This window comes from Theropithecus gelada, chromosome X (assembly GCF_003255815.1).
Source record: "Theropithecus gelada isolate Dixy chromosome X, Tgel_1.0, whole genome shotgun sequence".
In the NCBI taxonomy this organism is placed as follows: Eukaryota; Metazoa; Chordata; class Mammalia; order Primates; family Cercopithecidae; genus Theropithecus; species Theropithecus gelada.
Window position 1 is genome coordinate 5143474 of NC_037689.1, and position 19109 is coordinate 5162582.

Genomic DNA, 19109 nt, shown 5'->3' on the forward strand with positions numbered 1-19109 from the left:
CAAAGGTTGAAAGGCAGAACCAATATTTGATTCCAGATTTCTCCCACTCCAGAGCATGTGTTCCTTTTTTTTTTTTTTTTTTTGAGACAGAGTCTCACTCTGTGATCCAGGCTGGAGTACAGTGGTGTGATCACAGCTCACTGCAGCCTCAATCTCCCTGGGCTCAGGTGATCATCCCTACCTCAGCCTCTTAAGTAGCGAGGACTACAGGCGCACAATACCACAACCAGCTAATTTTTTATTTTTTGTAGAGGCAGAGTTTTGCCATGTTGTCCAGGCTGGTTTTGAACTCCTGAGCTCAAGCAATCTGCCAGCCTCAGTCTCCCCAGGTGTTGGGGTTATTACAGGCATGAGCCACCACTCCCAGCCAAGCTTGTGTTCTTTTTTTTTTGTGGATCAGCTAATTTTGAATTTCAAAATAATAAGTTCACAAAAGCTATTATTAATGAAAATATTCAATACCCAAGGTGATTTACAAAGTTTAGCTGAGATACTATCTTGTTCCCAGAACATTTATAAACACAACGTACATATATATACACACACATATATGTATATATATATCACTGAGTTAAATTTATATATTGAAAATAGGAATATAAGATATAAAAATAAAAAACAAAGGTTTAACTGAAAGTTTTTGTAATTATATACTTATATTGGGATTGCAAGATGAATACAATGCTATTTATTTTTTTCTTTTCTTTCTGAATTTATAGGGCTTGGAAGTATTTTGCACAGAAGACGATCTGTGTTCCGACATCTACCTAAAGTTCTTTGAACCTCAAGAAAGAGATGATCTCTATTTTTATATTGCCACGTATCTAGGTTTGGTGCTCACCCCTCATTGTTTTCTTTTCTTTTCTTTTTTTTTTTTTTTTGATGCTGAGTCTCACTCTGTCGCCCAGGCTGGAGTGTGGTGGCGTGATCTCGGCTCATTGCAACCTCTGCCACCTGGGCTCAAGCAATTCTTGTGCCTCAGCCTCCCAAGTAGCTGGGACTACAGGCGTGTGCCACCATGCCCGGCTAATTTTTTTTTTTGTATTTTTAGTAGAGATGGGGTTTCTGTTCATATGAAGGTAGTTCAACTCCTAAGGATCTGGGATAGGAAATAAGAGAAGAAAAATGCTGTTTCTAGACTCGCCTCTTTGTGGTTCTAATTTCTTCTCATCAGTACCTATAATTGCCAAAATAATATTTTTAAAACTCCGGGAAATATAAATTCACTTTGGTAATAGCTCATTCCGAGTGTGTTTTAATAACTCTACATAAATATATTTAAATACTCTTATATTTTAACGTCCTCCAAATTGAATGGATTTTGAAGAATCCCCTCAAATATATTTATTTATATATATATTTTTATATTTATATATATTTATATATTGTTTATATATTTTATATATATATATATATATATATATATTTTTTTTTTTTTTTTTTTGAGACGGAGCCTCGCTTTGTTCCCCAGGCTGGAGTGCAGTGGCGCCATCTCGGCTCACTGCAAGCTCTGCCTCCCGGGTTCACGCCATTCTCCTGCCTCAGCCTCCAGAGTAGCTGGGACTACAGGCGCCCGCCACCACGCCCGGCTAATTTTTTGTATTTTTAGTAGAGTCGGGATTTCACTGTGTTAGCCAGGATGGTCTCGATCTCCTGACCTCGTGATCCACCCGCCTTGGCCTCCCAAAGTGCTGGGATTACAGGCATGAGCCACCGCACCCGGCCTCAAATATTTTTATGTTCAGTCAGGTCTTATATTAGTTTATGAGAAGCAAGACTCAGTTTTTTACTGTGAGGCAGTGAGTTATTCATATGTTTGTGATCATTGATTGTGGTCAGAACCACAAAGCTGAAAGACTGCAAAAGGAACATGTGAATCTTCTATGGTCAATATACTGACTTTGGAGTGGAATTTGCTTTTTTTTTTTTTTCTTTTGAGATGGAGTCTCAGTCTGTGGCCCAGGCTGGAGTGCAGTGGCGCGATCTGGGCTCACTGCAAGCTCTGCCTCCCGGGTTCACGCCATTCTCGTGCTTCAGCCTCCAGAGTAGCTGGGACTACAGGCGCCCGCCACCACGCCCGGCTAATTTTTTGTATTTTTAGTAGAGACGGGGTTTCATCGTGTTAGCCAGGATGGTCTTGACCTCCTGACCTCGTGATCCGCCTGCCTCAGTCTCCCAAAGTGCTGGGAATACAGGTGTGAGCCACCACGCCCGCCCAGAATTCAGTTTTAATTAATGTTATTTCCTCAGTTTTTCATGGAAAATGTGAATTTTCCCACCTTTGCCAGAGAAAATACTTATATTTTTATGTTGAAGCCCAAAGTCGTTTCTATTAAGTTGCAAGGCTAAATTAAATTAGTCTAATTTACAAAGTTGCTGGATAACTGGAATGGAATTATCTTTAAAAATGAATTTTGGGGACAGGCATGGTGGCCCATGACTGTCATCCCAGCACTTTGGGAGGCCAAGGAGGGAGAATCTCTTGAGCCCAGGAGTTTGAGACCAGCCGGGGCAACATGGCTTGACCTCACGTCTGCAAAAAACGTTTAAAATTAGCTGAGTCTGGTGGCATGTGCCTGTAGTCCCAGCTACTTGAAAGGCTGAAGTCGGAGGATCGCTTGAGCCTGGGAGGTCAAGGCTGCAGTGAACTGTGATCACACCACTGCAATTAAGCCTGGGCGACAGAGTCTAAAAAAAAAGAAAAAATGGATATTGGGATTTAAAAATATGGAACGCTTCACGAATTTGCATGTCATCCTTGTGCAGGGGCCGTGCTAATCTTCTCTGTATCGTTCCAATTTTAGTATATGTGCTGCCAAAGCGAGCACGAGCCTGAGTTTTGTTTTGTTTTGTTTTTTTTGAGACGGAGTCTTGCTCTGTTGCCCAGGCTGGAGTGCAGTGGTGTGATCTTGGCTCTCTGCAACCTCCACCTCCTGGGTTCAAGCAATTATCTGCCTCAGCCTCCCAAGTAGTTGGGATTACAGGCTCCTGCCACCATGCCCGGCTAATTTTTGTATTTTTAGTAAAGACAGAATTTCATCATCTTGGCCAGGCTGGTCTTGAACTCCTGACCTTGTGATCCAAGTGCTCGGCCTCCCAAAGTGCTGGAATTACAGGCATGAGCCACCACGCCCAGCTGAGCTATGTTCTTAAACTGTTTTATGGTCAAGATCCACGATGGGCCCACATATACTGTAGTCAAGAAGCTATTGAGGCCTGGCATGGTGGCTCATGCCTATAATCCCAGCACTTTGGGAGGCTGATGAGGGCAGATTGCTTGAGCCCAGGAGTTTGAGACTAGCCTGTGCAATGTGGCAAAACCTTGTCTCTACAAAAAAATACAACAAGTTAGATAGGTGTGGTGGTTCATGCCTGTAGTCCCAGCTACTCGGGAGGCTGAGGTGGGAGGATTACTTGATCCTAGGGAGGTCAAGGCTGCAGGGAGCCATGATTGCACCGCTGCACTCCATCCTGGGTAACAGAGTGAGGTCTTATCTTAAAAAAAAAAAAAAAAAAAAAAAAGCCATTGAATCCATGATGGCCCCAGATACGTTATACTTAGTGAAGTTCTTGGCCTAGTTTTTCTTACTTGTTGTTTACCTTTAGGTCACCAGCTATTACATCTTATTGTTGTCAGGCCTTTACTTTCCTCCTGGGATTCTTAACCCAGGAGGCCAGGCTAAAGATAAGAGTGGACACAATGAGGGGTGGGAGGGTAGTATAGTTTTTAATAGGCATATTTGATAATGTGATGGTTTTGATTTTCATCAAAATGTTTTACTTTCAGAATTTTTTTTTTTTTGAGACAGAGTTTCACTCTTGTCACCCAGGCTGGAGTGCAATGGCACGATCTTGGCTCACTGCAACCTCTGCCTCCCGGGTTCAAGTGCTTCTCCTGCCTCAGCCTCCCGAGTAGCTGGGATTACAGGTGCCCGCCACCATGCCCGGCTAATTTTTTGTATTTTTAGTAGAGACAGGGTTTCACCATGTTGGCTATGCTGGTCTGGAACTCCTGACCACAGGTGATCACCCACCTTGGCCTCCCAGAGTTCTGGGATTATAGGCATGTACCACCGCACCCAGCCATATTTTAAAAAATTTTTTTTGGAGGCAGAATCTCTCTCTGTCGCCCAGGCTGGAGTGCACTGTTGCAATCATGGCTCACTGTAGCCTCCCGGGATCAAGTGATCCTCCCACCTCTGCCTCCCTAGTAGCTGGAACTATAGGCGTAGACCACCATGCTCAGCTTATATTTTTAAATTTTATTTTTTGTAGAGACAGGGTCTCCCTCTGCTGCCCAGGCTGGTCTCAAACTCTTGGGCTCAAGCTATCCTTCTGCCTCGGCCGCCCTCCCCGCCCAAGTACTGGGAGTACAAGTGTTAGCCACTGGCCCCGGCCAGGACATCATATTTTATTGAGATACAATTTATATAACAGAATTTACAAATATAATATAAAAGTCAATGCTTTTCAGTAAATTTATAGAGTTGTAAAATCTTGATTACAACTCAATTTTAGTTCATTACCATCATCCCCGAAAGATTGCTTGTGTTTATTTGCAGTCGATCCTATTCCTATGCCCCAGCCCCACCCACCAATCTATTTTCTGTTTCTGTAGCTTTGTATTTTCTGGACATTTCATATAAATGAAATCATATAGTATGCAGTCTTTTCCTCTGACGTCTTTCACTTAGCATAATGTCTTCATGGTTCATCCTTGTTGTAGCGTATATCAATACTCCATTCTTTTTTTTTTTTTTAATTTTTTAGAGATGGGACCTCGCTATGTTACGCAGGCTAGCAGGCAGTGGCTATTCATGGGTGTGATCATAGCGCACTGCAGCCTTGAACTTCTGGGCTCAAGTGATCCTGCCACCTCAGCCTCCTGGGTAACTGAGATTATAGGTGTGTGCCACCACACCTGACACCATTCGTTTTTATTGCCCAGTAATATTCTTTTTTTTTTTTTTTTTTTTTTTTTGAGATGGAGCTTCACTCTTTTGCCCAGGCTAGAGTGAAGTGGCTCCATCTTGGCTCACTGCAACCTCTGCCCCCTGGGTTCAAGCAATTCTCCTGCCTCAGCCTCCTGAGTAGCTGAGATTATAGGTACCCACTACCACGCCTGGCTAATTTTTACATTTTTAGTAGAGATGGGGTTTCACCACGTTGGCCAGGCTGGTCTTGAACTCCTGATCTCAAATGATCCACCCGCCTCGGCCTCCCAGAGTGCTGGGATTACAGGCGTGAGCCACTATGCCCGGCCATTATCGAGTTCTTAATATAGTTTGATACCATCCCCTATCACATATATGATTTGCACATACTTTCTTCTGCCCTGTAGGTTGTCTTCACCACTTTCTTGAAGGTATCCTTTGAAGCACAAAAGTTTAAAATTTTGATGAGGTGAAGCTTCTCTGTGTTTTTGGTTTTTTTTTTTTTTTTTTTTTTTTTTGAGACCGAGTCTTACTCTGTTGCCCAGGCTGGAGTGCAGAGGCATGATCTTGGCTCACTGTAACCTCTGCTTCCCAGGTTCAAGTGATTCTCGTGCCTCAGCCTCCTGAGTAGCTGGGATTATGGGCACATGCCACCATGCCCGGCTAATTTTTGTATTTTTAGTAGTGATTGGGTTTCACCATGTTGGCCAGGCTGGTCTCAAACTCCTGACCTCAAGTGATCCACCTGCCTTGGCTTCCCAAAGTGCTGGGATTAGAGGCGTGAGCCACCGTGCCCAGCTGAGGCGCAGCTTCTTAATTTTCTCTTTTATGCTTGTGGTTCTAGTGTTGTGGCTGGGAATTCATTGTCTGACCCGAGTCACTGAGATTTACTCTAATGTTTTCTTCTAAAAGTTTTATAGTTTTAGCTTTTGTATTTAGGACTATGATCCACTTTTAAATTTCTGTGTATGGTATGAGGTCGGGTTCCAGCTTCATTCTTTTGCATGTGGATTGCAGTTGTGCCAGCAAGTTTCGTTGAAATAACTCTTCTTTTCCCATTGAATGGTCTTGACCTCCATATTGAAAATCAATTGACTGTAAATGTTAGGGCTTCTAGACTCTCAGTTCCGTTGACCTGTATGTCTATCCTTACCCTGTTGTTCATTTCTAATTTATTCATTTTTGGTAGGAGAGCGTGCTTTGTATGATTTCAATCTCTTTAAATTTGTTGAGATTTGTTTTATTGCATAGCATATGATTTTGTTTTTTCAGAGATGTTCTATGTGTGCTTGAAAAGAATGTCTATTTTGCTATTGTTGGGTGAAGTGTTCTGTAGATGTCACTTAGGTCAAGTTGATTGATAGTATTGACCAAGTTTTCCATATACTTGTTGGTTTTCTGTCTAGTTACTCTCTCCATTATTGAGAGTGGAGTATTGAAATCTTTTGCTATTATTGAATTATCTATTTCTCCAATTTTGTCCGTTTTTATTAAATGTATTTTGGGACTCTGTTGTTAGATGTGTATTTGGTATATTGTCTTGATGAATTAACTCTTTTATCCATGTAAAATGCCCCTCCTTGTCTCTAGTGACATATTTTTGTCTTAGGGTACTGGTTTTTAAGACTGAGGGAAGATTTCTTTCTTCATCCTTCTTACTTGCTTTTTTTTTTTTTTTGGAGACAGAGTCTTTCTCTGTCACCCAGGCTGGAGTACAGTGGCATGGTCTTGGCTCACTGCCAGCCTCTGCCTCCCAGGTTCAAGCTATTCTCATGCCTCAGCCTCCGAGCAGCTGGGATTATAAGCACGTACCACCACACCTGGATAATTTTTGTATTTTTAATATAAATGGGGTTTCACCATGTTGGTCAGGCTGGTCTCGAACTCCTGACCTCAGGTGATCCACCCACCTTGACCTCCCAAAGTGCTGGGTTTACAAGTATGAGCCACAGCACCCAGCTCTTACTTGCTTCTTATCCTATACTTTGGGAAGCCAGGTGTTAGAATTATTATACCAGAGCACCAGTACTTGCCACTCCTCTATTATATTAGGGGTCTGAATTTAAGGTTTTATTTTGTTTTTTATTTTAATTAATTAAATTTTTTGAGACAGGGTCTCACTCTGTCACCCAGGTTGGACCGTGGTGGCTCACTGCAGCCTCAACCTCCCAGGCTCAGGTGATCCTCCCACCTCAGCCTCCCCAGTAGCTAAGACTACAGGTGCATGCCACCATGCCTGGCTAAGTTTTTTTTTTTTTTTTTTTTTTGAGACGGGTTCTTGCTCTGTCGCCCAGGCTGGAATGCGGTGACGTAATTTTGGCTCACTGCAACCTCTGCATTCTGGGTTCAAGTGATTCTTGAGCTTCAGCCTCCCAAGTAGTTGGGATTACAGGCATGAGCAACCACACCTGGCTAATTTTTGTATTTTTCAGTAGAGATGGGGTTTCGCCATGTTGGCCAGGCTGGTCTGGAACTCCTGACCTCAGGTAATCGGCCTGCCCTGGCCTCCCAAAATGCTGGGATTATAGGTGTGAGCCACCATGCCCAGCCCAGCCTGTTGTTTTTAAATTTAAAAAAAATTTTCCCAACATCATGGACCTGAAGGCAAAGTTTTGTTTTGTTTTGTTTTTGTTTTTGTTTTTGAGACAAGGTCTCTGTCACCCAGGCTAGAGTGCAGTGGCTCTGTCAGTCTTACTACAATCTTGTCCTCCTGGGCTCAAGGGATCCTCCTGCCTCAACCTCCTGGTGTTTGGACTACAGGCGCATGCCAACATACCCAGCTAATTTTGTAATTTTTTTTTGTAGAGATGGGGTCTTGCCATGTTGCCCAGGCTGGTCTCAAACTCCTGGGCTCAAGCGATCCTCCCTCCTTCGCCTCCCAAATTCCTGGGATTATATGCATGAACTACTGTGTCTGGCGAAAGATTTTATTTTATTTTATTTATTTTATTTATTTATTTTTTTTGTTTTGTTTTTTTTTTTTTTTTTGAGACGGAGTCTCGCTCTGTCGCCCAGGCGGGAGTGCAGTGGCCGGATCTCAGCTCACTGCAAGCTCCGCCTCCCGGGTTCACGCCATCCTCCTGCCTCAGCCTCCCGAGTAGCTGGGACTACAGGCGCCCGCCACCTCACCCGGCTAGTTTTTTGTATTTTTTAGTAGAGACGGGGTTTCACCGTGCTAGCCAGGATGGTCTCGATCTCCTGACCTCGTGATCCGCCCGTCTCGGCCTCCCAAAGTGCTGGGATTACAGGCTTGAGCCACCGCGCCCGGCCTATTTTATTTATTTTTGAGACAAGGTCTCACTCTGTCATCCAGTCTGGAGTACAGTGGTGTGACCTCGGCTCACTACAACCTCTGCCTCCTGGGTTCAAGAAATTCTTGTGCCTCAGCCTCCTGAGTACCTGGGATTGCCGGCATAATCCACTGCACCTGGCTTCAAATATTTTATTTATTTATTTATTTGAGACCAGTCTTGCTCTGTCGCCCAGGCTAGAGTGCAGTGGCGTGATCTTGGCTCACTGCATCCTCCGCCTCCTGGGTTCAAGCAGTTCTCTGCCTCAGCCTCTGAGTAGCTGGGATTACAGGCACCTGCCACCACACTCGGCTAATTTTTGTATTTTTAGTAGAGATGAGGTTTCACCATCTTGGCCAGGCTGGTCTTGGAACTCCTGACTTCATGATCCACCCGACTTGGCCTCCCAAAGTGCTGAGATTACAGGCATGAGCCACTGCACCCAGCCAAAGATTTTATTTTTTGAAAAATAGGTTCTGTAGTAAAAAATTTTGAAGGCTTTCCAACTTAAATTATCTGACTTAACTATTTTTGGCTCCTTGCTTAGATGTCTTTTTGTGTTACTTGTGGAGTTTTGCTCTTGAGGTTTAAAATCTCACCTAAAATGTTTAACATTTGGGGAACGTCGGTGAATACTGGATTCTTTTTATGCTGTTGTAGGTTTTTTTTTTTTTCCCAAGTCAAAAATTATTTCAAAATAAAGAGTTAAACTAGTTGTCTTTTTTTACTTGCATGCAACACTAGTCTTATTAAGTGACTTTGGAAGTATATTGATTTGACAGTGTAACCTCATAGAGACTTTCATGAGTTCAATTCTTAGGTTTGGTATTGACATAGATATGTCCTAGTAATGTCATCTGGCTGGCAAATTTCTGTGAGTCACCATAAGACTCTTTCTTTTCCCTCACAGCCATATTCATTCAGACAGTAGATTTTCTTGCATTTAGTAGTTCCTTAATGTGTCTGGAACCTATCCCTCCAGCCACTATTTTCATTCAAACCTCATCATCTCTTCTGGATTGTTGCAGTAGCTTTTTAATGGGTCTCCTTGTTTTACATTGTATGGCCTAGAAGTCCTTGGTGTCTCTCTGCCTCTCTGCCCTCATCTGCCTGCTTCTTCTAATATGCATGTAAACAACTGCTCGTTTAAACAGTTTAAACTCCATACTGTTTAATGCCTTTGCTTGTGATTTTCGCTCTGCCTGGATCAGCTAATTATCTTTCTTTCTTTTTTTTATTACACTTTAAGTTCTAGGGTACATGTGCACAACGTGCAGGTTTGTTACATATGTATACATGTGCATGTTGGTGTGCTCCACCCATTAGCTCATCTTTTACATTAGGTATATCTCCTAATGCTATCCCTCCCCATCCCCCCTCCCCGCAATAGGCCACGATGTGTGATGTTCCCCTTCCTGTGTCCAAGTGATCTCATTGTTCAATTCCCACCTATGAGTGAGAACATGCGGTGTTTGGTTTTCTGTTCTTGCGATAGTTTGCTGAGAATGACTGTTTCCAACTGCATCCATGTCCCTACAAAGGACACGAATTCATCCTTTTTTATGGCTTCATAGTATTCCATGGTGTATATGTGCCACATTTTCTTAATCCAGTCTGTCACTGATGGACATTTGGGTTGATTCCAAGTCTTTGCTATTGTGAATAGTGCCGCAATAAACATACGTGTGCATGTGTCTTTATAGCAGCATGACTTATAATCCTTTGGGTATATCCCCAGTAATGGGATGGCTGGGTCAAATGGTATTTCTAGTTCTAGATCCTTGAGGAATCGTCACACTGTTTTCCACAATGGTTGAACTAGTTTACAGTCCCACCAACAGTGTAAAAGTGTTCCTATTTCTCCAATGGCAATCATTAAAAAGCCAGGAAACAACAGCTAATTATCTTTCTTTGAGACTCAACTCAGCCTTTTTTTTTTTTTCCAGAAAAACTTACTAAAGGATCTGACTTCATTCTTTTGCATGTGGATATCCAGTTGTCCCAGCACCATTTGTTGGAAAAACTATTCTTTCCCCCATTGAATTTTCTTGGCAACCTTGTGGGTTTTTTTGGGGGGTAGGGAGGGTGGGGCCGGGGTGAGACAGAGTCTCACTCTGTCACCTAGGCTGGAGTGCAGTGGTGAGATCTCGGCTCACTGCAACCTCCACCTACCAGGTTTAAGTGATTCACAGCCTTCACTGCCCAGGTTCAAGTGATTCTTCTGCCTCAGCCTCCCGAGTAGCTGGGACTACAGGCACCTGCCATCACGCCTGGCTAATGTTTTGTATTTTATAGAGACGGGGTCTCAGCATGTTGCCCAGGATGGTCTCGAACTCCTGAGCTCCCACCTTGGCCTCCCAAAGTGCTAGGATTGCAGGCGTGAGCCACTGCCCACCGCCATTCTGGTTGAAAATCAATTAACCATAAATAATATGGCTTTATTTCTGAACTCAATTTTTATTCCATTTATCTATACATCTATTCTTATGCCAGGACTATACTGTCTTAATACTGTACCTTTGTAGTAGGTTTTTGAATCAAAAAGTATGGATCCTCCAAATTTGTTCTTTTTCAAGATTGTATAAGCTTTAATTATTATGGGTCCCTTGAAATTCTATATGCATTTTAGGATTAGCTTGATGTTTTCCACAAAGAAACCAGCTGGAATTTTGATGAAGTGAGTTGAATGTGTAGAACAACTTGGAGTATTTGTCTCTATTTTGTTTATTTTTATTTTTATTTTGTTTATTTTAGTTCAGGATTTTTTTCCTTCAGTTTTTCAAATTTTATATTTCTGTGCATTTTTGGTTTGACATAATTCTTAACAAATCTTTGTGACAAACTGTGCCCTTCGAGGTGCCTAACATAGTAAGAAGTATACAGGCTTAACTTTGCGGTGTGTGATTGTGGTGAGAAGGGAAGCATTTTCTTATTGGTGGTTTGACCACTCACTTGAAAAACTTTCCCCCACATATTTTCACATGTTTATTGTGCAAAGTTTTAGAAAATACCAAAAAGCAGAAAGAAAAATCCATAATTTCAGAGTTACCTCTGTAAGCTTGTATGTATTCCTTTTTACATTTAACCATATAATATATAGGGAACATCTTTTATCTCACTGAAGACTACAGTGTTTTGTTGTTGTTGTTTTGTTTTTTGAGACAGAGTCTCTGTCGCCCAGGCTGGAGTGCAGTGGCGCAACCTCAGCCTTCCGGGTTCGAGTGATTCTCCTGCTTCAGTCTCTTGAGTAGCTGGGATTACAGGCGCCCGCCACCACACCCTGCTAATTTTTTTGTGTGTTTTTAGTAGAGTCAGGGTTTCACTAAACCAGGCTGGTTTGGTCTCAAACTCCTGACCTCAAGTGATCCGCCCGCCTCGGCCTCCCAAAGTGCTGGGATTACAGGTGTGAGCCACCGTGCCCAACCTACCGTGTTATTTTTAATGCTGTGGCTTACCTCATTTTGAGATACTTAATTAAACACCAATTAGGCTTATGTTTAGTTTTTTCCATAAGTGCTAGAATGAACATCTTTATAGTTAAATCTTTGCACGGATTCTTGACTATTTTCTAAGGCAAGTTCCTATAAGTAGAATTGCTAATTTAAAAGAATACATGGTTTTGAGTCTTTCTTGCTATTGTTTTAGGATAGTATATTAATATTTGACAATAGTTTCTGTTAAAATCTGAAGGCAAGCTTATAAATATTTGCGTTATTTCAAATTACTGTTGGATGTTTACAGCAGCAACATTCACAATAGTCAAAAGGTGGAAACAATCCAATCCATTGGCAGATGAATGGGATGAACAAAATGTGGTCTATAATATATGATGGAATATTATTCAGCCTTAAAAAGGAATGAAATTCTGATACACGCTACAACATCAGTGGACTTTGAAAATATTATACTAAGTGAAATAAGCCAGACACAAAAGGACAAATGTTGTCTGATTCCATTTATATGAATTACCTAGAATAAGCAAATTCATAGAGACAGAAAGTAGAATAGAAGTTACCAGGGGTGGGTGAGGGCTGATAGGGAATCATTGTTTAATGGGTACAGAGTTTCAATTTGGGATGATTAAAAAGCTCTGGGCGTGGATAGTAGTGATGATTACAGAACACTGTGAATGTACTTAACACCACTGAATTATATACTGAAAAATGGTTAAAATGGTAAATTTGACAATATGTATATTTTAGTACAGTAAAAGAAACTACTATTGATGAATTCCAGAATTTTAGACAAAAACCACCTAGAAACCATGTGGTTGTTTTACTTGTTGTGTTTGTCACATTGTGGCTAAGTGAACTTAGGGTTTGGGTACTCGTTTTGAGTTTGATAGATTGACAGATGGAGCTGAGAACTAGGTTTCTAACCAATATTCATGCAATATGAAGACAGATTGAGCCATATACTAAGTAGTCTGCTAGGCACTGAGGACTAATGGTAAACAAGATAAGACACAGTCCCTAGAGTCTGCTGGTTCCTAAGATTGGACAGAAAAAAGAATAAACTTCTTATTAAGGAAAAAGGGATTAAAAAATCAGGTGATTTGTTTTCTCCTTAATGATTTCCTTTGTAGGGTGATTTTAAAATATCCTTTCCCCTCCTTCAGGTTGCCATGGAAATACATGACCACGCAAAAGGAAGTCCATTCTGATAATTCTGATACCTGAGATGTAACTGGACTGAAGAGTAGAAACAGGAAAAATTTTAGTGCCAACTTTAATTACAATGGCCACTGATTCAGGGGATCCAGCCAGCACAGAAGATTCTGAGAAACCTGATGGAATTTCATTTGAAAACAGAGTTCCCCAGGTTGCTGCAACTTTGACAGTAGAAGCTAGACTAAAGGAGAAAAACAGCACCTTCTCTGCTTCTGGGGAAACTGTAGAAAGGAAGAGATTTTTCCGAAAGAGTGTTGAAATGACGGAAGATGACAAAGTTGCCGAATCATCCCCCAAAGATGAGAGAATTAAGGCTGCAATGAATATTCCAAGAGTAGATAAACTTCCTTCAAATGTGCTGAGAGGTGGACAAGAAGTTAAATATGAACAGTGTTCAAAGTCAACCTCGGAAATCTCAAAAGATTGTTTCAAGGAGAAAAATGAAAAGGAAATGGAAGAAGAAGCAGAAATGAAGGCTGTAGCTACTTCTCCTAGTGGCAGATTCCTGAAATTTGACATAGAACTAGGAAGAGGAGCATTTAAAACAGTGTATAAAGGACTGGACACTGAAACATGGGTTGAGGTTGCTTGGTGTGAGCTGCAGGTAGGTATATAATCTTCTTGGTTATAATAAATTCAAGTTTTAGCTGGCCTGGCCTTCTGTGTGATCCATGATTAAAATGTATCATGGATTAAAATAAAATGAAGGGCTTGTCCTCCACATCCTAGAAATTATGGTCCTTTCCTATGTCCTCTTAGGAGCTCACTCCAAACTTTTTTTTCTCCCTGTTGTTTTCTTTTCTGTTTTAAAGGGGAAGAAAAAAATCTATCATGGCTTTCTTTCTTTTTTCTTTTCTTTTTTTTTTTTTGAGGCGGAATCTTGATCTGTCACCCAGGCTGGAGTGCAGTGGCGCAATCTCAGCTCACTGCAACCTCCACCGCCTCAGCCTCCCAAATAGCTGGGATTACAGGCGTGTGCCAATATGCCCCACTGATTTTTTGGTTTTTTAGTAGAGACAGGGTTTCACCATGTTGAGCAGGCTGGTCTTGAACTCCTGACCTCAGGTGATCCTCCCGCCTCGGCCTCCCGAAGTGTTGGGATTACATGCGTGAGTCATGGCTCCCAGCCTATCATGACTTTCTTTTGGAAAAATTGTTTTAAGTTGTTAGCTTTAGGAAAGTCCCCAAACTCTTAATGTCTCCTTTTGAAAACTTTTCATAAATATATGATTTATGAGTTGATTATTATGCTAAGTACTTGATAGGGAAATACATTCAGTGTGGCATATACCTTTTCTCTTTTTCTTTCATCAAAATCTTAGGGGTTCATGTGGTATTTTTCATAACAGGAAAGGTTTTACTTGATTCTTTGAGGACCTTCACTGATAGAAGCTCATGAAGCCTTTGAGTTTACCTCAGAGAGTATCACTGGAAGAAATAATCACCAGAATCTATTGAAGTTATTCAACTAGAATGTATTTAGAAAGGAGAAATGAAAGCAACAGGAGAATGATTGAATTGCCTACATATTTGGTTCCATAATAAATGTTCATGTAGTACTTTTAATTAATGAAGAACTAAATAGGGACAGAACATCATAGAAGGGGTTATAATGAGAAGTTTTAGACAGATGTGGGTCAAATATAAGGAAAACCTTTGTGACCTCTGTCAGCCCATGGGAAATGGTTATTGATCACATGGGATGCTTAAGATTAAGATGGAATAAAGCCAGTTGCTAAGAACAGGTTTCTGTTGATTAAATTCCAGTGGTCTCTGTGAGTGTAAGTGTATATGTGTGGAAACACCATTATTTCACTCATTCTGAATTTGCCGTAGGTTGCTGTTCAGATAGGTTGGAATTTAGTCCAGGTTTCTGCATTTCTAGGAAGCTTTTTATTTAATGCCATGATTTCCAAACTTTACTGTTTATAAGAGTCAGTATTTGCTTCATATGCAAACTCTAGGTCCCATTGGTACAAATTCTGATTCAATAAATCTGGATTGGGGTGCAAGACTGCAATTTTTTAAAACTTTCTAAGTGCTTCTAATTTAGGGAGTCCCTTGAACACTCTTTGGAAAGCAAGTTACTTATCAGTCAGATCCATTCCAGTGGGTCTTGAAACGTATGTGCATGTGTGGAGTTTGCTTGGTTTTCTTCTCACCTGCTTTTTACCCTATAAGAATTTTATATGGTATACATTGTAGTAGAAATATTAGATAATGCAGGCAAGCAAGCATCAGAATCATCTAAAATTCCAGTACTTTGAGTACAATGTTTTAAACGTTTTAGTATATACATCTTTTTGGTATACATATATATGCACACACATATCTTTCTATAAAATTTTATAATCTTTATTTTCACTTATCTTGAATGTCTTTTCATTAAGTGTATATTTATTTATTTTTGTTAGTATATATTTATATAATGTTTTTCTTTTTAAATTTTATTTTTTGATTTCCAAATTTTATTTTAAGTTCAGAGGTACATGTGCAGAATGTACCAGTTTGTTACATAGGTAAACATGTGCCATGGTGGTTTGCTGCATAAATCATCCTATCACCTAGGTTTTTAGCCCAGCATCCATTAGCTGTTCTTCCTGATGCTCTCCCTCCTACCACCCCCCCATTTTTAATTTTTTATTTATTTTATTAATTTATTTTATTTTATTTTTTGAGACAGGGTCTCACTCTATTGCCCAGGCTGGAGTGCAGTGGCATGATCTCGGCTCATTGTAACCTCTGCCTCCCAGGCTGAAGCAGTTCTCCCACCTCAGCCTCTCGAGTAGCTGGGACTACAGGTGTGTGCCACCACTCCTGGCTAATTTTGTTTTTGTATTTTTAGTAGAGATGGGGTCTCAAACTCCTGGGGTCAAGCCATCTGCCTGCCTTGGCCTCCACGGTGCTGGGATTACAGGTGTGAGCCACTTTGCCTGGCCTACATAATTTTTAAAAAATAGATGCTTAGTATTTCATTATAAGGTTCTTCTAGGTTATTTAAGCAGTCCCCTATTGTTGGATATGTAGGGCCTTTTTTTTCAGGGGGAGATGTAATCTAATCTCACACTGTCATCTAGGCTGGAATGCAGTGACGTTGTCTTGGCTCACTGAAGCCTTAACCTCCTGGGCTCAAGCAATCCTCCCGCCTCAGCCTCCCTAGTAGCTGGGACTACAGATGTGTGCCACCACACTCAGCTAATAGTGTTTTTTGTTTGTGTGTTTGTTTGTTTGTTTTAGACGGAGTCTTGCTCTGTTGCCCAGGCTAGAGTGCAGTGGCACAATCTCGGCTCACTGCAACTTCTGCCTCCCAGGTTCAAGCGATTATTCTGCCTCAGCCTCCCTAGTAGCTGGGACTACAGGTGCACGCCACCACGCCTGGCTAATTTTTGTATTTTTAGTAGAGTTGGGGGTTTCACCATATTGGCCAGGCTGGTCTCGAACTCCTGACCTTGTGATCTGCCCGCCTCGGCCTCCCAAAGTGCTGGGATTACAGGCGTGAGCCACCATGCCTGGCTGTGTTTTTATTTTTTGTAGAAATGAGGTCTTACTATTTTGCCCAAGCTGGTCTCACACTACTGGGCTCAAGTGCTCCTTCTGCTTTGGCTTCTCAAAGTGCTGGGATTATAGGCATGAGCCACTGTAGCCTGCCGAGGTTTTTCTCTCTACTATTTTACTATTATAACCATGGCTATGATGAACATCCTTGTGTATAATATTGAAAGTTATGTACATTTTAACTTCATCTCTGCATTCTGACATCAGTAGCCCTCAACTTTTCGTGATACCATCTGTAAATGAGAGAAATAATTTCCATTCACTTGGTAGTAGGGTACATAGTAAAGATAAGTCAATCATTCTGCAAGCTGTATACTCTAGTTATGTTAAAGGATGTTTAGGTAAAACTTGAAAATATTTCAGTGGGAGAAACTGCCTAGAATACTGACTTCCTTTTTTTTTTTTTTGAGACAGTCTCACTCTGTTGCCCAGGCTTGAGTGCTGTGGTGTAATTTCGGCTCACTGCAACCTCCTGGGTTCCAGCCTCCTGCGTTCAAGTGATTCTCTTGCCTCAGCCTCCCAAGTAGCTGAGATTACAGGCATGCACCACCATGCCTGGCTAATTTTTATATTTTTAGTAGAGGCAGGTTTCAACATACTGGCCAGGCTGGTCTTGAACTCCTGACCTCAGGTGACCTGCCCGCCTTGGCCTTCCAAAGTGCTGAGATTACAGGCATGAGCCACCGCACCTGGCTGTAGGATACTGACTTCTATCATTCACCTGTGGAAAGGTTTAAAAATCTCATAAGGTCTTACTACTCGAAGTGTGGTCCCTGGACCAGCAGCATGGACATCACCTGGGAGGTTGTCAGAACTGCATATTCCCAGGCCTCATTCCAGACCTTCTGAATCAGAATCTGACTTTTAGTAACACCTCCAAGTAATTTGTATGCACAGTTAAGTAGAGTTTGGAAAGCACTTGAAATATGGGACCAAACCCAACAGCTAGCCGAATCACAGTAGGCATTCCTTTAATACACTAACATTAACTTTATATTATATTATATCATGTATTCTGATTTCTGGCTTCCAGTCCAGACTTCTCAAATTGGAATCTTTAGGCGATGGGCTCCAGGAACTTACTGTTTAAAAGTTCCCAAGGTGCCGGGCATGGTGGTGCTCACCTATAGTCCTAGCTACTCAGAAGGTTGAGGCAAGAGAGTCACTTGAGCCCCAGAGTTTGAGGCTGCAGTGAGTCGTGATTGTGCCCCACTGCACTCCACCCTGGGTGATAGAATGAGACCCTGTCTCAAAAAAAAGTTCCCCAGGTGATTGGATACATAGCCAGATTTGAGAATCTCTAATGTGGAGGAAATGTAATAAATATATAAAGTACATTTTAATTTACACAGAGAACAACAATTTTAATTTTCTGTTATAAAAGGAATGTCAAAATTAGTGGACTTATTTAATCAGTTTTTGGATATTACTTCATCTTCTGCATTTTTTTTTTTTTTTTTTTTTTTTTTTTTTGAGACGGAGTCTCGCTCTGTCGCCCAGGCTGGAGTGCAGTGGCGCGATCTCGGCTCACTGCAAGCTCCGCCTCCCGGGATCACGCCATTCTCCTGCCTCAGCCTCCCGAGTAGCTGGGACTACAGGCGCCCGCCACCTCGCCCGGCTAGTTTTTTGTATTTTTTAGTAGAGACGGGGTTTCACCGTGTTAGCCAGGATGGTCTCGATCTCCTGACCTCGTGATCCGCCCGTCTCGGCCTCCCAAAGTGCTGGGATTACAGGCTTGAGCCACCGCGCCCGGCCTGCATTTTTTTTTTTTTTTAAGACAAAGTCTTGCTCTGTTATCCAGGCTAGAGTACAGTGGCGTGATCATAGCTCACTGTAACCTCGAAAGCCTGGGCTCAAAGGATCCTCCCAAATAGCCAGGACTACAGGCATAGGCCACCACCCCCAGCTATTTTTTTTTTTTTTTTTTGAAATATTTTGTAGAGATGCCTTAGCCTCCCAAAGTGCTGGGATTACAGGCATGAGCCACTGTGCCCAGCCTGCATGTTTGAAATTAAGAAAAACTAGCTTATTTATAATCCCAGGAGAATAAGGGGCATCATCTTTGAATTGCTTCCTGAGTACAATGCCATTCGTAATGTACAATTTCTCATTCTTCTTCTATAGTCTTATTTATTATATAATTAAACAATTCTGTAGAAAAAGACCCCAGTGAGCAGTTTAAATGTCTAAATTATTCTAGATTCTTTTTCATTCGTTTTTTTATATGTGTGTGTGAGATTGTATTTATAATATGTATATATAATTGATATGTCCATACTTTTGTCTTATCAATTTGATATATGTTCTATTTATTCACATTATTAAAATGTGTAAACTATAGCATTGACACTACCTCTTGCTTAGTTTTCTCCCCTAATGTTAGGTAATTCTTTTCTTTTTTTTTCTTTTTTATTTTTTGAGACAGGTTCTCACTCTGTCACCCAGGCTGGAGTGTAGTGGTATGATCACAGCTTACTGTAGCCTTGACCTTGTGGGCTTAATTGATTCTCCCACCTCAGCCTCCCTAGTAGCTGGGACCACAGATATGTGTCACCATGCCTGGCTAATTTTTGTATTTTTTGTAGAGACGAGGTTTTGCCATGTTGCCCAGGCTGGCCTCAAGTGATCCGCCCATCTTGGCCTCCCAAAGTGCTGGGATT

At 41.4% G+C, this 19109-nt stretch overlaps 1 protein-coding gene and 1 non-coding gene across 3 annotated transcripts in view; one reads left to right on the top strand and one right to left on the bottom strand.

The window, feature by feature from the left end:
• Window positions 1-19109, top strand: part of WNK3 (WNK lysine deficient protein kinase 3) — a 170460-nt gene that overhangs the window by 10560 nt on the left and 140791 nt on the right. For both annotated transcript variants that reach the window (XM_025372570.1, XM_025372571.1), the window contains exon 2: window positions 12843-13498. In XM_025372570.1, the coding sequence (XP_025228355.1) occupies window positions 12962-13498 (537 nt within the window). In that variant the 5' untranslated portion in view covers window positions 12843-12961. The remainder of the gene's footprint in view (window positions 1-12842; window positions 13499-19109) is intronic.
• LOC112616812 lies at window positions 2722-2828 on the bottom strand. Its single transcript, XR_003117808.1, has one exon. It is a non-coding gene; the product is annotated as a U6 spliceosomal RNA (small nuclear RNA).